The sequence below is a fragment of the Lutra lutra genome, chromosome 7 (genome assembly GCF_902655055.1).
Source record: "Lutra lutra chromosome 7, mLutLut1.2, whole genome shotgun sequence".
Classification (NCBI taxonomy): domain Eukaryota; kingdom Metazoa; phylum Chordata; class Mammalia; order Carnivora; family Mustelidae; genus Lutra; species Lutra lutra.
In genome coordinates, this window is record NC_062284.1 from 120219700 (window position 1) to 120238227 (window position 18528).

General features: G+C 46.4%; 1 protein-coding gene across 3 annotated transcripts in view; it reads left to right on the top strand.

Annotated features, from left to right (window-relative positions):
- PTPN21 (protein tyrosine phosphatase non-receptor type 21) overlaps positions 1-18130 on the top strand; it is an 81950-nt gene extending 63820 nt beyond the window's left edge. For all 3 annotated transcript variants that reach the window (XM_047736569.1, XM_047736570.1, XM_047736571.1), the window contains exons 13-19: positions 459-1867; positions 7794-7931; positions 8865-9086; positions 12221-12349; positions 12534-12768; positions 13355-13515; positions 13735-18130. In XM_047736569.1, coding sequence (XP_047592525.1) covers positions 459-1867; positions 7794-7931; positions 8865-9086; positions 12221-12349; positions 12534-12768; positions 13355-13515; positions 13735-13863 — 2423 coding nt within the window. In that variant the 3' untranslated portion in view covers positions 13864-18130. The remainder of the gene's footprint in view (positions 1-458; positions 1868-7793; positions 7932-8864; positions 9087-12220; positions 12350-12533; positions 12769-13354; positions 13516-13734) is intronic.
- The last annotated feature ends 398 nt before the right edge of the window (positions 18131-18528 follow it).

The window sequence follows — 18528 nt, forward strand, 5'->3', positions numbered from 1 at the left end:
ACATCCGTACCAGGGGAGAGGGCAGTTCGTGGTCCAATGCCTTGAACAGTATCTCTGCCTCCAGCCACCCAGATTTCCAGAAAGTGTTTCAATTCTACCAAAACACATGTTTTTGATTTTCAAAAAAAGACAATATTTTATAATCATCTGTACTCTTAATATTGGATTTTGATTTGGTTAATCTTTATTGGGGGCCAAATCCCGAATACCTTAGCTTTAGGGTAGGCAAGCCATCACCATTCTATAGATGCGGATGCCAGGACTCTGGGAAATGATATGCCCAGTCATTCAGGGAGTCTGGGTAAGGCCAGGTTATTTCTGCATCGATTTTTGTAAGCTACACTGAAAGTGTGATCAACGTTCAGGGCCTGTCTCAGTATTTGCCTAGAGTCATTGGTGCGATTTATACATCTTAAAATCTCATTTTAAAGTACATTTTAAATGTGCTTGATTCCCAGATAACCTCTTTGCCACCAACCAGAATGGATATTATTGTCACTCTCTGACAAGTCTGGATCGAGCCCAGATTGACCTCAACGGTCGGATCCGAAACGGCAGTGTCTACAGTGCGCACAGCACTAACTCCCTGAACAACCCACAGCCCTACCTGCAGCCCTCCCCCATGTCCTCTAACCCGAGCATCACGGGCAGTGACGTCATGAGACCCGACTACGTGCCGTCACACCGGCACAGCGCCCTGATTCCCCCGTCCTACCGCCCGACCCCAGATTACGAGACGGTGATGAAGCAGCTCAACAGAGGAATGGTGCACGCCGAGAGGCAGAGCCACTCGCTGCGAAACCTCAACATCGGCAGCTCGTACGCCTACAGCAGGCCCGACGCGCTGGTCTACAGCCAGCCGGAGATTCGGGAGCACGCCCACTTCGCCTCCCCGCAGTCGCCCCACTACCCGTTCAGCCTGAACTACAGCTTCCACAGCCCGTCTCCATACCCGCACCCTGCCGAGCGGCGGCCGGTGGTGGGTGCTGTCAGTGTGCCCGAGCTGACCAACGTGCAGCTGCAGGCCCAGGACTACCCGGCGCCCAACATCATGCGGACGCAGGTGTATCGCCCACCCCCGCCCTACCCGCCCCCTCGGCCTGCCAACAGCACCCCGGACCTGTCCCGCCACCTGTACATCAGCAGCAGCAACCCCGACCTCATCACCCGGCGCGTGCACCACTCGGTGCAGACGTTCCAGGAGGCCAGCCTGCCGGTGGCGCACTCCCTGCAGGAGGTCAGTGAGCCGCTCACCGCCGCCCGGCGCGCACACCTGCACAAGAGGAACAGCATCGAGGTGGCCAGGCTGGCGCACAGCCTCGAGGGCCTGCGGCTCAAGGAGCGCACCCTGTCCGCGTCGGCCGCGGACCCGCCACCCAGGCCCTTCTCGGCGGGCTCCCAGCACGGCGGCTGCCCCGACAGGGCTGAGCGGCGCCCAGCGGACGAGAGGGGAGGCCTGGGCTACGGCCACAAGAAGTCTCTCTCCGACGCCACCATGCTGATCCACAGCAGCGAGGATGAGGAGGACCTGGACGAGGAGATGGCCTCGCTGGCGGTGCCCTTTCCCCAGGCCCGCGTGCCCCGGGGCCACCACTCCCCGGAGTCCCCGCCGGGCCCCTCCCGCGGCCCCTGCGCCCCCACCCCCTCCGCGCCGGGACCGGGCCCCGTGCATGGCCGTGAACCTGTGCCCCAGCTCGGGGAGGCCGGCCGGCCCCGCAGAGAGGGGCTGCTCACGCCCTCCATGTCCGAGTCCGACCTCACCACGTCGGGGCGCTACCGAGCCAGGAGGGACTCCCTGAAGCAGCGGCCGGTGTCTGACCTCCTCTCGGGGAAGAAGAACGTCGTGGAAGGCCTTCCGCCGCTAGGGGTAAGCCGAGCGCCGCTGTGCGCGATCGGGCCGCGGGGCCTCCCAGCGTCTTTGCTCTATTGTTTCTTGCAGCTCTTTTCACCCCCCCTTCTCTCTATTGTATTTGGAACACTTTAATGATCTATGGAAATAAGGGGGATCATTAGAATTGTAGCGGGTTTGCTGGAGATAATGGATTCGAGGCAGTGTCGAGGTGGACTGGGGAGGGCCCCGTGGGATGGAGTGGGAGGAAGGAAGGAGAGGTTTAGCAAGCAGCATTAAGGAGAAGGAAGTTGAGGTTTTGGCGGGTTTCAGGTAAGGTGGTTTTGTTAGCCCCAGGTTAGAAACGGTGTGGTGATGCCGGGTGCCGGGCGTTGTACCATTTGCCGCGTGGTGTCAGAGTGAAGCTTCCCCCGAGGGAGGTGTTGCTGATGTCGGAGTGTGTGGCTCCAGCCCCAGTGGCCGGCCATGATCTCTGAGGGCCGCAGGGCGATTCTGGAGTTGGGAAGGTGGCACTTTGTCAAGACAAACACTCCAGAGCTCCGGGTCTCTTTAAAAGAAAGATTAAGTGAACTGAGAGCCCAAAGCCCAGAGTTCCTTGTAGAAAATGCAACTCTTTGATACTCATTATAATAAATAGCCATGAGTTGCCCTCTTATTTATTTGAAGCAAAATATAAAAAAATATAGTATCATCTCTAGCAGTCATTCCTTGAGGATTTACGGAGGTCCGAGGCGTATCCAGCATACAACAGGCCTATTGTTCCTTCAGAAGAGAAAGTAGACTCTGAGATGTTAAGTAACTTTTGCAAGGTCACACAGCTAGTGGGTGACTGAACTGGAATTTTAAACCCATGTTTATCCCTGCAAACTACTCTCTGACCTTTTACACTGTATTGCATTGAGGCATATATACAATATATATTGAACTGAAACTTTTAAAGTCCCCAAGCACTGGCCACACGTTTATGCCTTTACCATTTCAGTATGGCCACTCTGTCCTCTTTCGGCATTGCTCAGGTTTCTAGCTCCTTCTTTGCCCAAGTCTCCATGCCTGGAGCCCTGCCCTCTGATTGAGCTAAAATGATTAATCAGTCTCTGCATTCTGTCTCCACCTTACTCCCAGTACCCTAGGAGCTAAGACTCCTCATCTCTGATAGTCTGCATACTCAGACTTGAGGACCCATCACAACTATAGTATTATCTTCATAAACTGGAATAAAATTCATGCAGTTTTACAGTGTATATGAAATTGATTAGTAGATGTAGACTGAAACCACTTACAATAGTGCTGTCGATTTAAGTGTGTTTGCTTTTAGTGAATCTGGGGTTTGCATTTTAAGCTTAATTTTTCTTGGGCTTACATTCTGACTTACCTGAACAGTAAAGACCAGTGTCTCAGGTCCTCTGGAGTGGAAGGTGTGGACTCATGATCAATGATTCAGGGTGGGAACAGGGTATGGATGTGTCTCTGAAAGGTAATTCTATCTGAGTCCCTGTCCAGGTGGTCCTTTTCATAGTTAATACTCTTTTCCTAATTACATCAAGAACTGTCCATCTTTTTTGATTTTTTGTTTTTGGGAGAGAGAGAGAGAGTGTGTGTGGGGGGGGGGGTCAGAGGGAGAGACATAATCTTAAGCAGGCTCCATGCACTAGGCATAGAGCCTGACGTGGGGCTCCGTCTCCCCACCTTGAGATCATGACCTGAGCTGAAATCAAAGAGTCAGATGCTTAACTGACTGAGCTACCCAAGTGCCTCAAAACTATCCACCATTTTTATGTGTGACCCGAGTCTTCCCCAAATAATACTTGTTTTTTGTATAGTCTCACTATTTAAGCGTCTTGTCCCCGTACCTTTTGAATGGGATATAGCATGATCCCCTAAATCTGAGGCTTTTGATGAGTTTGGTTCTCTAAAAATACAAGTTTTCTCCCTCGCTGACTTTGAAAACCCATAGTATTAGTACAGTTTTGCTCCCCTTCTTTTTTTTCCCCCATCTTTTTAAAAATTAATTAATTAATTTTTTAAAATAAACATATAACGTATTTTTATCCCCAGGGGTACAGGTCTGTGAATCGCCAGGTTTACACTGTTCACAGCCCTCGTCATAGCACATACCCTCTCCAATGTCCATATCCCCACCACCCTCTCCCGTCCCCCCTCCCACCAGCAACCTTCAGTCTGTTTTTTGAGATTGAGTCTTTTATGGTTTGTCTCCCTCCCAATCCCATCTTCTTTCATTTTTTTCTTTTCCTACCCCCCAATCCCCCCACATTGCATCTCCACTTCCTCATATCAGGGAGATCATATGATAGTTGTCTTTCTCCGATTGACTTATTTCGCTAAGCATAATACCCTCTAGTTCCATCCACATCATCGCAAATGGCAAGATTTCATTTCTTTTGATGGCTGCATAGTATTCCGTTGTGTATATATACCACATCTTCTTTATCCATTCATTTGTTGATGGACATCTAGGTTCTTTCCATAGTTTGGCTATTGTGGACATTGCTGCTATAAACATTCGGGTGCACTTGCCCCTTCGGAGCACCACATTTGTATCTTTAGGATATATACCCAGTAGTGTAATCGCTGGGTCATAGGGTAGCTCTATTTTCAGTTTTTTGAGGAACCTCTACACTGTTTTCCAGAGTGGTTGCACCAGCTTGCATTCCCACCAACAGTGTAGTAGGGTTCCCCTCTCTCTGCATCCTGGCCAGCATCTTTCATTTCTTGACTTGTTAATTTTAGCCATTTTGATGGTGTGAGGTGGTATCTCATTGTGGTTTTGATTTATATTTCCCTGATGCCAAGTGATGTGGAGCATTTTTTCATGTGTCTGTTGGCCATCTGGATGTCTTCTTTGCAGAAATATCTGTTCATGTCCTCTGCCCATTTCTTGATTGGATTATTTGTTCTTTGTGTGTTGAGTTTGCTAAGCTCTTTATAGATTTTGGATACTAGCCTTTTATCTGATATGTTGTTTGCAAATATCTTCTCCCATTCTGTCAGTTGTCTTTTGGTTTTGTTAACTGTTTCCTTTGCTGTGCAAAAGCTTTTGATCTTGATGAAATCCCAATAGTTCGTTTTTGCCCTTGCTTCTGTTGTCTTTGGCGATGTTACTAGGAAGAAGTTGCTGCGGTTGAGGTCAAAGAGGTTGCTGCCTGTGTTCTCCTCAAGGATTTTGATGGATTTCTTTCTCACATTGAGATCCTTCATCCATTTTGAGTCTATTTTCGTGTGTGGTGTAAGGAAATAGTCCAATTTCATTTTTCTGCATGTGGCTGTCCAATTTTCCCAGCACCATTTATTGAAGAGGCTGTCTTTTTTCCATTGGACATTACTTCCTTCTTTGTCGAAGATGAGTTGACCATAGAGTTGAGGGTCTATTTCTGGGCTCTCTATTCTGTTCCATTGATCTGTCTGTTTTTGTGCCAGTACCATACTGTCTTGATGATGACAGCTTTGTAATAGAGCTTGAAGTCTGGAATTGTGATGCCACCAACTTTGGCTTTCTTTTTCAATATTCCTTTGGCTATTCGAGGTCTTTTCTGGTTCCATATAAATTTTAGGATTGTTTGTTCTATTTCTTTGAAAAAAATGGATGGTATTTTGATAGGGATTGCATTAAATGTGTAGATTGCTTTAGGTAGAATAGACATTTTCACAATATTTGTTCTTCCAATCCAGGAGCATGGAACATTTTTCCATTTCTTTGTGTCTTCCTCAATTTCTTTCATGAGTACTTTATAGTTTTCTGAGTATAGATTCTTTGCCTCTTTGGTTAGGTTTATTCCTAGGTATCTTATGGTTTTGGGTGCAATTGTAAATGGGACTGACTCCTTAATTTCTCTTTCTTCTGTCTTGTTGTTAGTGTAAAGAAATGCAACTGATTTCTGTGCATTGACTTTATATCCTGACACTTTACTGAATTCCTGTACAAGTTCTAGCAGTTTTGGAGTGTGCTCCCCTTCTTTGGCATAATGGATTCTCCTTGCTTGAAGAGGAGCTGTGGCTTTGGGGAAAGGTCTAGGACCTACAATTGGAAGAACCTGGGTCTCAGGTTGGACCCTCCTGTGGGCTGGACCTGGCAGCACCGGAACCTCATCTCCGTCTGGTCTGTGGCATAGGGACAGTCTCCCCTGCTCTGCCTGCTGTGGGAAGTCCCCCGGAAGGTTAGGCATGAAAAATGCTTTGTAAATTCTATGATGGGGCATAGCTGACTTTAAGGAAAGGTTTTTATTGTTTTGACACCAATTACCATTTATAACAAGGCAGCTGGGTGACCTTGGGCAAGCTGTCCCATATCTCTGACTCTGCTTTCTCATCTGTAAGGGAAGCTGACCCCAGAGAGTCCTTGCAGGATAAGTGAGTGGCACATGGAAAATGCTCAGGCGAAGTTATCTTATTATCCTGAGGTTGCATCATCCTGGCTGCCCGAGAACTGAAGAGCTCAACCCCCTGCTAAGCCCCTGGGTCTCCTCATAGTAACATGAGGTTGCCGTGACCTTCAGTGTCACCACTGACACTGAGTTCACATACTAACCTGAATTAAGGTTATGGGAGTTTAGTATTTAAAACAGTGAACTAAATTGCAGACAAGCAGAAACATTTTCGAGTTATCCACCCTTCTCCACCTCCAGGAGCTTGATTGTTATCTGAAAAAGAGTGGGCTGAGGTACAGATTTCCCGCCTGTGCATGCTTGAGCCCCTGCTGGGGGTTCTCACAGAAATCACTGTGGGGCGGTGCCCCGAAGGAGGTCCTGGTTTTGATAATATGTGTCTTTCTTCACATACTGGCTTTAGACCTGGACCTTCCAGCCAATCAGTTCCATGGGGCATGTGGGGTGGCAGCCTCCTGACCTCATTCTCAGGCAGAGGAGAGCTGGAGCCACCCTGTCCTGGTGGGCCAGTTTTCAAGAGTCTTGTGAGCCCCTTGATGTCACAATTGGCAGCTTGAAATTGGCCGTTGTGGGAGTATTCACACCATGGCAACTGGACAACTTTGCCTGGCAGAGCCCCCATGCCCCACCCCATCCTGCCCCAGCCAGTTGTTAAACAGCAGCAAACCAGGGTTTTCTGTACAGGTAAGAATTATGAATGACATCGTAGCCTAGTCGGCAACCTTTCAGCCTCTCCCTCCCAGGCAGGTAGGGCTGGAGTAAAGCTCCATTTGGGAGACAGAACTGAGAAAACCATTGCTGTCAAACAAGGGGGCTGCTGTCATAGTGATTAAGGCTTCCAAGGAGGTGTAGAATGGCTGAGGAGACTTCGCCACCTTGGGCTTGTCTGCTCTAGAGAGGAAGATCATTATTTCCATAGTCATGTTAGGAGACTGTCCTGTATTGTCTTCCTGGTGTCACTTTGGAGATATCAGTCCTGTTGTCTTTTCCTGGTTAAAAATGTGGCAGTTTTGAGATGCAGTGATCCAACCCAGGTCACCCCAGTCTGCAACAGAATGTTGGGAAAGTGACCCCAGAAAACATTTAATTTTTTTTCAGAACGATTTAAAGAACTAGTTTATATCTTAAAAACAAAAAACAAACAAACAAAAAAACAGCCTATTGCAATCATGCAACTGCATTTAAAACTCTTTTTGTGGACTGCCACTGATTTTTTGTGTGCATGTCATGTTTTGAAATTTGGGAGTTCTGTGAAGGAATGCTGTCTGCCTGAAGCCTCACCTCTCATTACAACAGAGACTTGAAACGAATTGCATTCAAAATCTTCTCTATCTGCAAGACTTATCAGGGCTTTGACCTTGAAAGGAATGTCTTCCTCCCAATGTTTGTTAAACAAATGTGTGTGTGGAGTGTAATCTCTCCTGTGGTGGTTGGTGAAGAAGAACACTCCTTCCACTTGTTTCCAGTCTTCAGTCCACAGAAATTTCTTTTCAAGGGGGCTGTATTTGTATATATGTCATATATACATGTAAATATTTTTATAGGGAATGAAAAAGAGCCGGGTAGATGCAAAAAAAATTGGTCCTCTCAAATTGGCTGCCCTAAATGGACTCTCCCTATCTCGACTGCCTCTGCCTGATGAAGGAAAGGAAGTGCCTGCCAGAGCCACCAATGACGAGAGGGTATGTACCCGATGTATGGACCCAGCAGTGTGCTTTCTCTGGGACAGTCCATAAGATGCTACAAAAATGCCTTCTTCAGATTTTAATGAATTTGCTAATATATCCAATTATCATAAATGAGTGTTAAGTATTTTATAATCTGAATGTCAAAATTGGGGCAAGTCTAATATGTTAATAGATCATTTTGGAGTAAATGTTGATTTTTTGTTTGTTCCTGACTGTTCTTACTGTTCTTTACCTTATTCTGGTCATCCATAGCAGTCTTGATTTCTGATGGCTTTAAGTTAGAGGAATTCTACATGTCCATATGAGTACACCCGAGAAAGGGAGCACACATTGCCCGCTTTCACTGTATCGAAAATTCATCTCAGGAGTCAACGGTTACTAAATTTTTCATGACTTTCTTTGTGACCAACATATATTTGCTATGAGGTTTTACTGTATCAAAATCAGACAGGCGAGAATTAATGCTAAGTAAAAATTAATTTGCTTACAACAGGATCCTGGAGATAATTTTAATATTTCCCACATTTTTCAGTTTTTCTATACCATAGATTAGAAAATTGAAGCATTTGTTCATAGAAGTTGGAATTGATTCTCCTGCTCTAGGATTTACTCTTCTCCAGGAGAACTTTCTCTTCCTTAGGAGTCACAAAACTGACCATAGACTTAGAGAAGATGAATTCAAATTATTGTTGACCAGTTTTCACCTTTAAACAGAACTCTGCCTTCTGCATCTTACCAACAACGTGGTTTTGTTACTTTAACTCTTCCCGTTACGGCTTGTTAAAAATTTAGCTTTGATTTCATCTAGAGTTTTCAATACTAGATAATTTCTAAACTTGAAGTGAAAACAAGATTTCAGATGTGCCTTCGGAATGCAGCTTGGACAGGTGACGATACTCATATTATCCCATGTGTTCCATTTTACAGTGTAAAATTCTGGAACAGCGGTTAGAACAGGGAATGGTGTTCACAGAATATGAAAAAATTCTTAAAAAACGGCTAGTTGACGGGGAGTGCTCAACAGCACGACTCCCTGAAAATGCAGAAAGAAATCGATTCCAAGATGTCCTTCCCTACGACGATGCCAGAGTGGAGCTTGTCCCAACTAAAGAAAACAATACTGGCTACATCAACGCGTCCCATATTAAGGTGAGAGGAGCGGGCGGGGCGGTGACAACTGTGAGGTTGCCATTTCAGTTACAGGAATGATAAGAACTGTGTTCACATCTGTATTCTAAGAACAACCTAGTTGGAGCCATTGTGACAAATTACGTTATAAACTGGGAAATCTGTACTCCCCAGCAGGGTAGGAAGTGTTTACCAACAGAGCCAAAGCCGTGTTCCTTTTCCAGGTGCTAAGCCCCTCTGCCCCTGACACTGTGGCCAGGACTCAGAGAGGCCTCTTTGGGCTGACCTTAGGCCTTTGTTCTTCTAAATCTGAAGATCTCGTTCTGGCTCATAAATTCTCTCCAGAGCGTCAGAATTGCTAGTTTTCTGTTATCACATACCTGCACTGACTCTTCTGTGACAAAGGTGTCTGGGTTTGTTTATTTTAGAGAGAGAGCAGGAGAGGGGCCGAGGGAGAGGGAGAGGGTCCACAGCAGACTCGCTGTTCAGCCCAGAGCCCGGTCTCACAACCCTGAGATCCTGACCTGAGCTCAGACCAAGAGTAGGAAGCTGAACTCGCTGAGCCACCCAGGTGCCCTGTCTGGGTTTTTTAATGGTGGTCACCAAAGCTCTTCCTTAAAACAGTGTCATCTGGGGCACCTGGGTGGCTCAGTGGGTTAAGCCTCTGCCTTCGGCTCAGGTCACGATCTCAGGGTCTTGGGATCAAGCCCCGCATCGGGCTCTCTGCTCAGCAGGGAGCCTGCTTCCTCCTCTCTCTCTGCCTGCCTCTCTACCTACTTGTGATCTCTGTCTAATAAATAAATCTTTAAAAAAAAAACCAGTGTCATCTGGAGGCGCCTGGGTGGCTCATTGGGTTAAAAAGCCTCTGCCTTCCGCTCAGGTCATAATCTCAAGGTCCTGGGATCAGGCCCGGCGTTGGGCTCTCTGCTCAGCAGGGAGCCTGCTTCTCCCCACCCCCTCTCTGCCTGCCTCTCTGCCTACTTGTGATCTTTGTCTGTCAAATAAATAAATAATATTTAAAAACAAAAACAAAAACAAAAAACAGTGACATCTCTTCTTTTTGCTTTTTCCCTGTGATCACTTTTCAAGATTGTTTGTCCTTTGGAGAAGCAGTGCACTTTTTCCCTAGAGACAGTGTTATGCCATTTAACTGGGGTAATGTTCCACCCATTAAGATGGGAAAAGTGATGATGGGGGCGCCTTGGTGGCTCAGTGAGTTAAAGCCTCTGCCTTCAGGTCAGGTCATGATCCCAGGGTCCTGGGATCGAGCCCCACATCAGGCTCTCTGCTCAGCGGGGAGCCTGCTTCCCTCTCTCTCTGCCTGTCTCTCTGCCTACTTGTGATCTCTCTGTCAAATAAATAAATAAAATCTTAAAAAATAAAAGGGGGGGAAGTGATGGTAATTCCCAGCTGGGCCACAAGGAAGGCAGGGTGCTGTCCTGGAGCATTGTCCCTTTTGTTTGTGCTGGCTGGAGATCACGTGCTTTTATTTGGGGAAGGAGACGTTTTCTTATTGGGAGTGAATGAGGAAGTATCCACGTCAGGAATTTTTCTTCTTTCCCACATTTTATTTTGTGTGCAAGTGATATTTGATGAGTGCAGGTTTACGCTTGAGGCTCTCAGGGACCAGGCGGTCGGCCTGCTAAAGCCTTTGCCCTTGGTGGTATCGGGGAATGAGCACGTGCGCTTGTTGATGTAGGTATAATTTATTTAAAAGCTGAGCATTTCTGTGCAGTGACTCATCCAGCCTCTCAGGACGGAATGGGTGAGAACTGGAGAAAGTCGTCATCCTATGTGGTATTGCAGAATCTTCAGGGGCCAGCTGAAGGCTGGGGATGGCAGCTGAGCCTCAGAACTGCAGGTTCTGCCACTTACCAGCGAGGGGCCTCCTCGGGCTTTCCTCAGAATAAAGCATTGACTCCTGCCCCATGGGCCACAGACCCCCCGCCCTTTGCTGGCTGGAGCTCGCCATCAGTGAGGGGGTCTAGCCAGGACTCCAGTGGGTAGCCGTGAGTGTGGCTGTGGGCCGAGCCGCGCGGGGCCCTTGGGAAGCGCCACTGTGGTCCCGAATGTCAGTGGGCGTGGCCTTTAACCAGCTATCCTGGCTGCAGACCCAGACACCACTGCCTACCAGCTCGTTCTCAAGGAGGTGTGGGCTCAGGTGGAAACTTAGTATCATTCGGGTGGAGGGGGCGGGGGGGGGGGGTGATCTGGACTCAGAAGTTCAGAGGCAAGACCACTTTAAGCAGGAATATTTTTTTCTGTCCTAGAAATCTGGTATTTAACCTCAGTTTTTTTTTTTTTTTTAAGATTTTATTTATTTATTTGACAGATAGAGATCACAAGTAGGCATAGAGGCAGGCAGAGAGAGAGAGAGGAGGAGGCAGGTTCCCTGCTGAGCAGAGAGCCCGATGTGGGGCTCGATCCCAGGACACTGGGACCATGACCTAAGCTGAAGGCAGAGGCTTTAACCCCCTGAGCCACCCAGGCGCCCCTTAACCTCAGTTTTGACTTAATTGTTACTAGTTTTCGTAGTGTGTTTAGTACTTCACGAGGGGAAACTGTTTGTACTTTAGGATACTGTGATGTGGATATTTTTATATCAGCAGCAGTAAGAGCTATTTATTGAGAACGTATTATGCACAGGCACCAGATACATTGACTCATTTAATTCTGCCAATGGCCCTATGCAGGTACATGGCATTTTGATTTTACAGATGAGAGCATAGAGGCAAAGAGGTTAAGCATATTGTCCCAGGCCACATACATATCATGTGCATTCGCAGTGTGTAAATTTATAAACAGGTAGTAATGGGAATTGTATTAACAAGGAAAAAGGATAAGAGCTACACCTTTATTCTGAGTAATTCAGCTCATCTCTTAGTACTACCATAAACAAATATGCATACATCCATACATGCATACACATTAATTAATATTTAAAGATTTATTTAGAGAGAGCGGGGGAGGAGGGGCAGAGGGAGAGAGAGAGAATCCCAGGCAGACTCCCCACTGGGTGTGGCCCCCAACGTGGGGCTCGAGCCCACGACCCTGAGATCACGACCTGAGCCGAAACCAAGAGTCGGCTGCTTAACCGACTGAGCCGCACAGGCGCCCCACATATTAATTTTTTAAAACCCGTTTTCTAATTTCAGGTCTCTGTCAGTGGAATTGAGTGGGATTATATTGCCACACAGGGGCCGCTGCAGAATACCTGTCAGGATTTTTGGCAGATGGTGTGGGAACAGGGAGTCGCCATCATAGCAATGGTGACCGTGGAAGAGGTGAGTGCTCCTGTCCTGTTGTTGATTTTCTCTGCCTGAGAACAGTTCATTCGATCATAGGGCCCTGACCTTTACCGCAGGAGGCAGGCCGGGTTGCCGTCCTGCTTCTCGGGTGCGCGGTCTGTATGAGGGGTGCCTGCGGCTGGACCTGCTCTTGGCTTCTGACCGCTCGTGTCCCTCACAGGAGGGCGGGAGGGAGAAGAGCTTCAGGTACTGGCCTCGTCTGGGTTCCCGGCATAACACCGTCACCTACGGGAGGTTTAAGATCACCACCCGCTTCCGCACCGACTCTGGCTGCTATGCCACCACGGGCCTGAAGATGAAGCACCTGCTCACGGGACAGGAGAGGACGGTCTGGCATCTCCAGTACACGGACTGGCCTGAGCACGGCTGTCCCGAGGACATCAAGGGATTTTTATGTAAGTGTCTACCTGGCACAACCTCCGCTCTGGTCGTGTGCATGGAGCAAGATGTCACTCCTTAAGTATTTCCTTTAGGATGGCTAATAGAAGCTTTGGACTTGCTTTATTTTATTATTTTTTTAAAGATTTTATTCGTTTATTTGAGAGGGAGAGCACGAGCTGGGGGCTGGTGGCAGAGGCAGAGGGGGAAGCAGGCTCCTGGCTGGGCTTCCTCCAGGACCCTGGGATCACAACCCTAGCCGGGGGCAGATGCTCAACATGCTGAGTCCCCTGGGCGCCCTGGACTAGCTTTAAAGTAAAGGCTTCAAGTGTTTAGAGGAAGCTTAACAGAGAAAAGTTTTTAGAGTATGATTTGGTGGCGAGTAGAAGGACTTTCAGAGACTGTCTCCTCCATCACATTTTGTAGTGGGGCAGAGGCAGTGACTCGCCCATGGTCACACTGTCAATTAGCCGTTGGGGCTGGTTAACTGGCACCCGGTGTTCTTTGTCCAGAGTCCTTCCAATCAGCGATGATAATCTGAAAACTGTCAGTTTGATGGGCTTTAATCTTTGCATATTTCTCTGTTCCACTGAAATTTCGTAGCATACCTTGAGGAGATCCAGTCTGTTCGACGTCATACAAATAGTACCAGTGAACCAAAGAGCCCCAACCCTCCATTGCTGGTCCACTGCAGTGCTGGGGTGGGAAGGACTGGAGTCGTCATTTTGTCAGAGATTATGATCGCCTGCCTGGAACACAATGAGGTATGTATGTCCTTGTTGGTCGGGGGAGAAGCGGGCTGGGCACAAGGCTGGGGAAGAAAGGGGCTAGTGGCCTACCAGTGCTCTTGGGGCATGTTCCCCGGAGGCTTCTTCTAGAAGGTGCTGGGCTAGGACAGTGTGTGAGTCTTGACCAGACTTCTGCTAGAACTGTTCCCGTCTCTGGGGGGGCCTGCATCCACTCACGGTTGTGTCTCCTTCCAGGTGCTGGACATCCCGAGGGGGCTGGACATGCTGAGGCAGCAGAGGATGATGATGGTGCAGACGCTGTGCCAGTACACGTTCGTGTACCGCGTCCTCATTCAGTTCCTCAAGAGCTCCAGGCTCATCTGAGCTCCCACAGCTCAGGACGGGGACCAATGGGGCGACACACTGACAGCTGATGGGAGCGCCTGACTCGGACCTCCCCGCGGCTGCCAGCCTGGGCCACGAGCAGCACCTTGACGGCGCCTGGACAATGGCGCCCGGAGGGAGACCTGCAGAGCCCAGGCTGGGGAAGGGCTGACTGAGGAGGACGTGGTCCCTGGGGCCTTGCCTGCTCGCGTCTGTCGGATTGGCAGCGCTTGCATACTTTGTGGAGGTGGTTTTCCAGATAGTTCTCTGTTGTACTGAAGCTGTGCAGGGCAACTCTGGCAGTCAGGAAGGTGCATCAATTTCTCTCTTGGATGTCTTGGAATTTTATTTTATGACTAAAGTATTTGGGGCTTTTTGTTGAGAAACTTTCCATGGGGATGGTCCACAGGTGCGAATAGTTCCCATGTAAGTTTGTATTTAAAACCATGCTACTATCTCTTGTTATTTTTTAAAAAACTTAATAGTTTAGTTACCAAACCTAAAATTACAAGAAGAATCTAAAAGTATTATTTTGAAACATAGAAAGCATTTTTATATTCAGAAAATTTTTTATTCTAGAATATTCTATATATTTGTACCTTCTCTATTTTGCAAACAAGAGTTCAACTCATTAAGGTACTGAAATGAACCCATTACTGTAAGAGAAAGTCAGGAATGAAGGCACATTATTGGAAATGTAAGACAATACTCAGAGTCACTATTTTTTTCAGTATTATTTGTAAACCTAAACCAGTTTGATCATACTGGTTGAAACTGAAGTGAAAAGCAATTGCCTAGGTTGGTTTTAAGCACTTTGTTGTTAAAGACAAATCTGAATTTTAATATATGTGTTGCTTGATAGATGAGACACTAACAGTGGGTATCCAGAAGTGTTTGGAAGCGAGAAGGGCTAAGCGTACGTGGGTGGTCAGGGCAGGGGTAAGTGCAGTGTAATTGCAGGATGGCAGGCGTGAGATGCCTTTGACAGAAGTGCAGTATTAACTCTGCTCCCACTGAGAGGCTGGGGTGGAGAGTAGCGGCTGGGCGGTGGGTAGGTACCTGCCAGGAAGTTCAAGTCACTCTCCGTGACTCACTGTTTCCTTGGAGTTCTTACTCCTGAACTTCTGTTCTTTTTTGATAAAGAAAGTCAGGTTTATATTATTAAAAGAAGCCTAGAAGAGGTTTTATCATCTTCTGATTGAAAGAAGGGAAGAGTTAGTAATAGTTTCACCTCAGTTCCCAAAACTACAGCCCAGACTACTTGTGGGGCTCCCATAGAATGCTGTTCTAGTCAAGAGATGCTGGGGTTTTAGTTCCCCGATCCCCTAACTTCACCCCTGAGGTCAGTGTTAGCTTCTTGGTTCCTCCTCCCTCCATCGATCGCATCCTGGTGGCTGAGCTAGAGAGGGAGAAGGTGGCCTTGTCGGGGCTAAGATGGCCTTGTCACAGAGGGACTTGAGTAGGTAAGGACTTAATGGGTATGTTTCACTGAGGAACCATCTCATTTTTCCTTTTGAGGTTGCTTCTCTAAAATGCAGAGCTTCCAAAATGCCACATCTGGGGCTGTTCCCCTAATGACAGTGTCCTAGGGATGGTTCTGATCTCCACGTTCACTCTGAAGGCAGTTTCACTCACAGTTGAACATGACCGCTGACTGTGTGTTGTCCACTGTGAGACAGGATTTGCTTCATACAGTGTGGATTGGCCTGTCTCTGGGTTACCCAGAAACCAGCGCTTAAGTGGGTAATTCAGGAGACAGTAGTGAAAACAAATACTGGAAGTGGGCACACTGCTCACTTTGGGATAAAATGTTAATTTTAACCTGAAATTGTTTTAAGAGTCAGGTTTAAATAACAGTGGACCCAAGTGTAAATATTGAGAAAGAGCTCCCGGAGGAATGAGATGAGAGGTTTTTATGATCATATTTCCCATCTCCACATCGTGTAAAGGATGGGAGTATTTTCAGTGTTTTTTTTTTTTTCTTCCATGGTACGTTTTTTTAAGAAATACTATTCTGTCAAGTTTAAACATTTTGAAGTGTCCCATTGACAAGAACATACTGTAAAACAAAAATCTAAAGAGTAATATATGGTATATTTGTGTTCCAGTTGTAATAACTACAAGTAGATTACTTCTGAGGGCTTAATTACAGTATTTAAATGTCACTCTTAAAATGTTGCATGTTTGACCCTTGTGAATATTTAAACTTTTTCAGTTAGTGAGTATGGAAGTATTTCTGAATAAAAATCAACATTACTGGACTTTGAAATAATGTGATCTTCAAGAACAAACTGTACATTTAGGCTTCATAGGTTTGCCACATCTGAACCGAGGATGTTGCTTTCTGCCAAACTTATATAGTGCTTTGCTGTCCCAGTGTCTCTTAGTTCCTTGAGATTCTAAATTTCATAGCAAAATTACCAAAATGTACATTTTCACAAAAAGCAGGTTACAAGCCAGTGTTTTCCAATGGATTGATTTTGGCATCTCTAGTATCAGTCTTCCTGATGAGTGGGGTCTTTTGAGGACATATTCTAGCTGAGAGTTTTGAGCACAGAAAGTACTCCTTAGGAATGTCAAGTGCAGTCATTATTACTTACTTTCCTATGGAACACCTGCTGTGAAGTATTCTGAAAACCCTAGTATTTAGCTTTTAAGACCCTTTGGCAGAATTAAAACAGAAGGTGGATGGACCTATGCTTCCTTGGAAGCTTCCAGAAAGAGGAAGGTCTAGGCAGAAACGCAGAGGAGGAGTATGTGTCAGGGTGGAGGACTGAGTGAGGACAGCAGGCAGGCCAACTTTTCTGTGAAGCTTTCGTTGTCAGAAGAAAACAGCCCCTTCAGGATGGGTTGATATGTTAATATTCACAACATTAAGAAAATATATATGTATATATTACATATATATAATATAAAACCTCACGTTTTAAAATGTGCAGCTAGAGGTCAGCGGCACTGTAGGAGCAGGTTTGAAATTTGCATGAACAAATGGAAGCAAGAATTACTGTTTATTGTAAATTGTTTTTAAGATCTGACTTTTTAAGTTTTAATGTATTATTCATTTTAAGCAATCTCTGCACCCAACATGGGGCTCAAACTCACGACCCCGAGATCTGAAGTCACATGCTCCTCCCACTGAGCCACTCAGGCATCCCTGAAATTGGACTTTTTAAAGGAGCCCTTTGGGATATAAATTTAGGGAACTTGTTTCCCATCAAGATTTCATGTGGAACAAGCTAGAACTGTCTTTTTTCCAGTTTAAAGTTTATTTTTAAAAAAAACCCTAAATTGGAGGGAACTCTTTATTGAGGTGAGAGATATTTCAAAAATAGGGGAATAGGTACGTACATTAGGAATTTGCCTGGAAAAACATTTCTCGAAACATGAGTTTTTCAAATTCATCTAGATAAGGGCTCCGTTCCAGTATCTACAATTATAGAGAAATGAGGAAAAATCAGAAAGCCCAGTTGTTTAAAGTTTGCATGTGTTGGGGATGAGTGAATAAAGGATTTTAGGCAACAGTTGAAGGGGTCCTCGGGCGGTTAAAGTGGCATAGTTTTCCATATATTACAGGGAGTTCCCAAATAAAAATTATGCTCTGAAAGTTCAGATGTGTGTGGAATTATTGAGAAAAACAGTAATATTTCCCCTTGTAAACAGTAGTCCAAGTGGGTGTTAACTCTCCTGGTTTGTCCTCCCAAAGCTTGTTTGGTGTAGAACCAAATAGTCACAATCAGAACTTTGAAAAACACAGAGCAAATTTTCTCCCTGCTGCACCCTGGTGGTGAGATGTGAGAACGAATTCTCTGCCTGGTGGTAGGGACCGAAGCCTCAGCTAGCCGCTGGTCAGGTAGAACAGCGTTTGCTTAGAGAACTCCACAGAAGGGAACATCCACCACGCATTATAGAAGCTTGAATGGCTCATGAAGGACAGCAAAATGGACCGGGACGTGGGATGAAATGAGGGGGGATGCCACCTGTGAAAGCAGGCTGGGGGTGAGGGAGGGTGAATTGGCATTACACTTGCCTGCCCTTCCTGTTGCCCCCTAAATACCCTCCCTTTCCTGTCACTGGCAACAAATGGGAAGCAGAGGATGGACCACGAAGGAAGTTCAAGGTCTGCAGCACCGGGCCGAGGAGGCAGCAGTTCCAAGCAAATGTTCCCACGAAAGGGTATGTAGGTCACATGTACATTACGTAGGGTCTGGCCACACAGCCTGTCTCCAGAAATGTTTACATTGCCCCACATACCTGAGAAAATAGTTCTCAAAAATCTAGAGTAAACCTAAACTTCTCCCAATATGTTGATGGGTTAAGGGATAGTAACCACTTACTGTAAATTATACTTCAATAGTATCAATAAATACAGATGGATGACAAGAAAGGAATAATTGTTTTTGAATTTCTAACCATGGAACTAACAATATGGATGTTAATTTTTGAAAATAACTAGCTGTATAAGTCTTGATCATTATTCTTTAGTTTCCATTAAGCCATTTCGTGGCACATCATATAAAAAGACACTTAAAATCTCCAAAATCTGGGGTGTCTGGGTGGCTCAGTGGATTAAAGCCTCGTCTTCGGCTCAGGTCATGATCTCGGGGTCCTGGGATCGAGCCCCACATCGAGCCCCTTATTGGGCTGTCTGCTCAGCAGGGAGCCTGC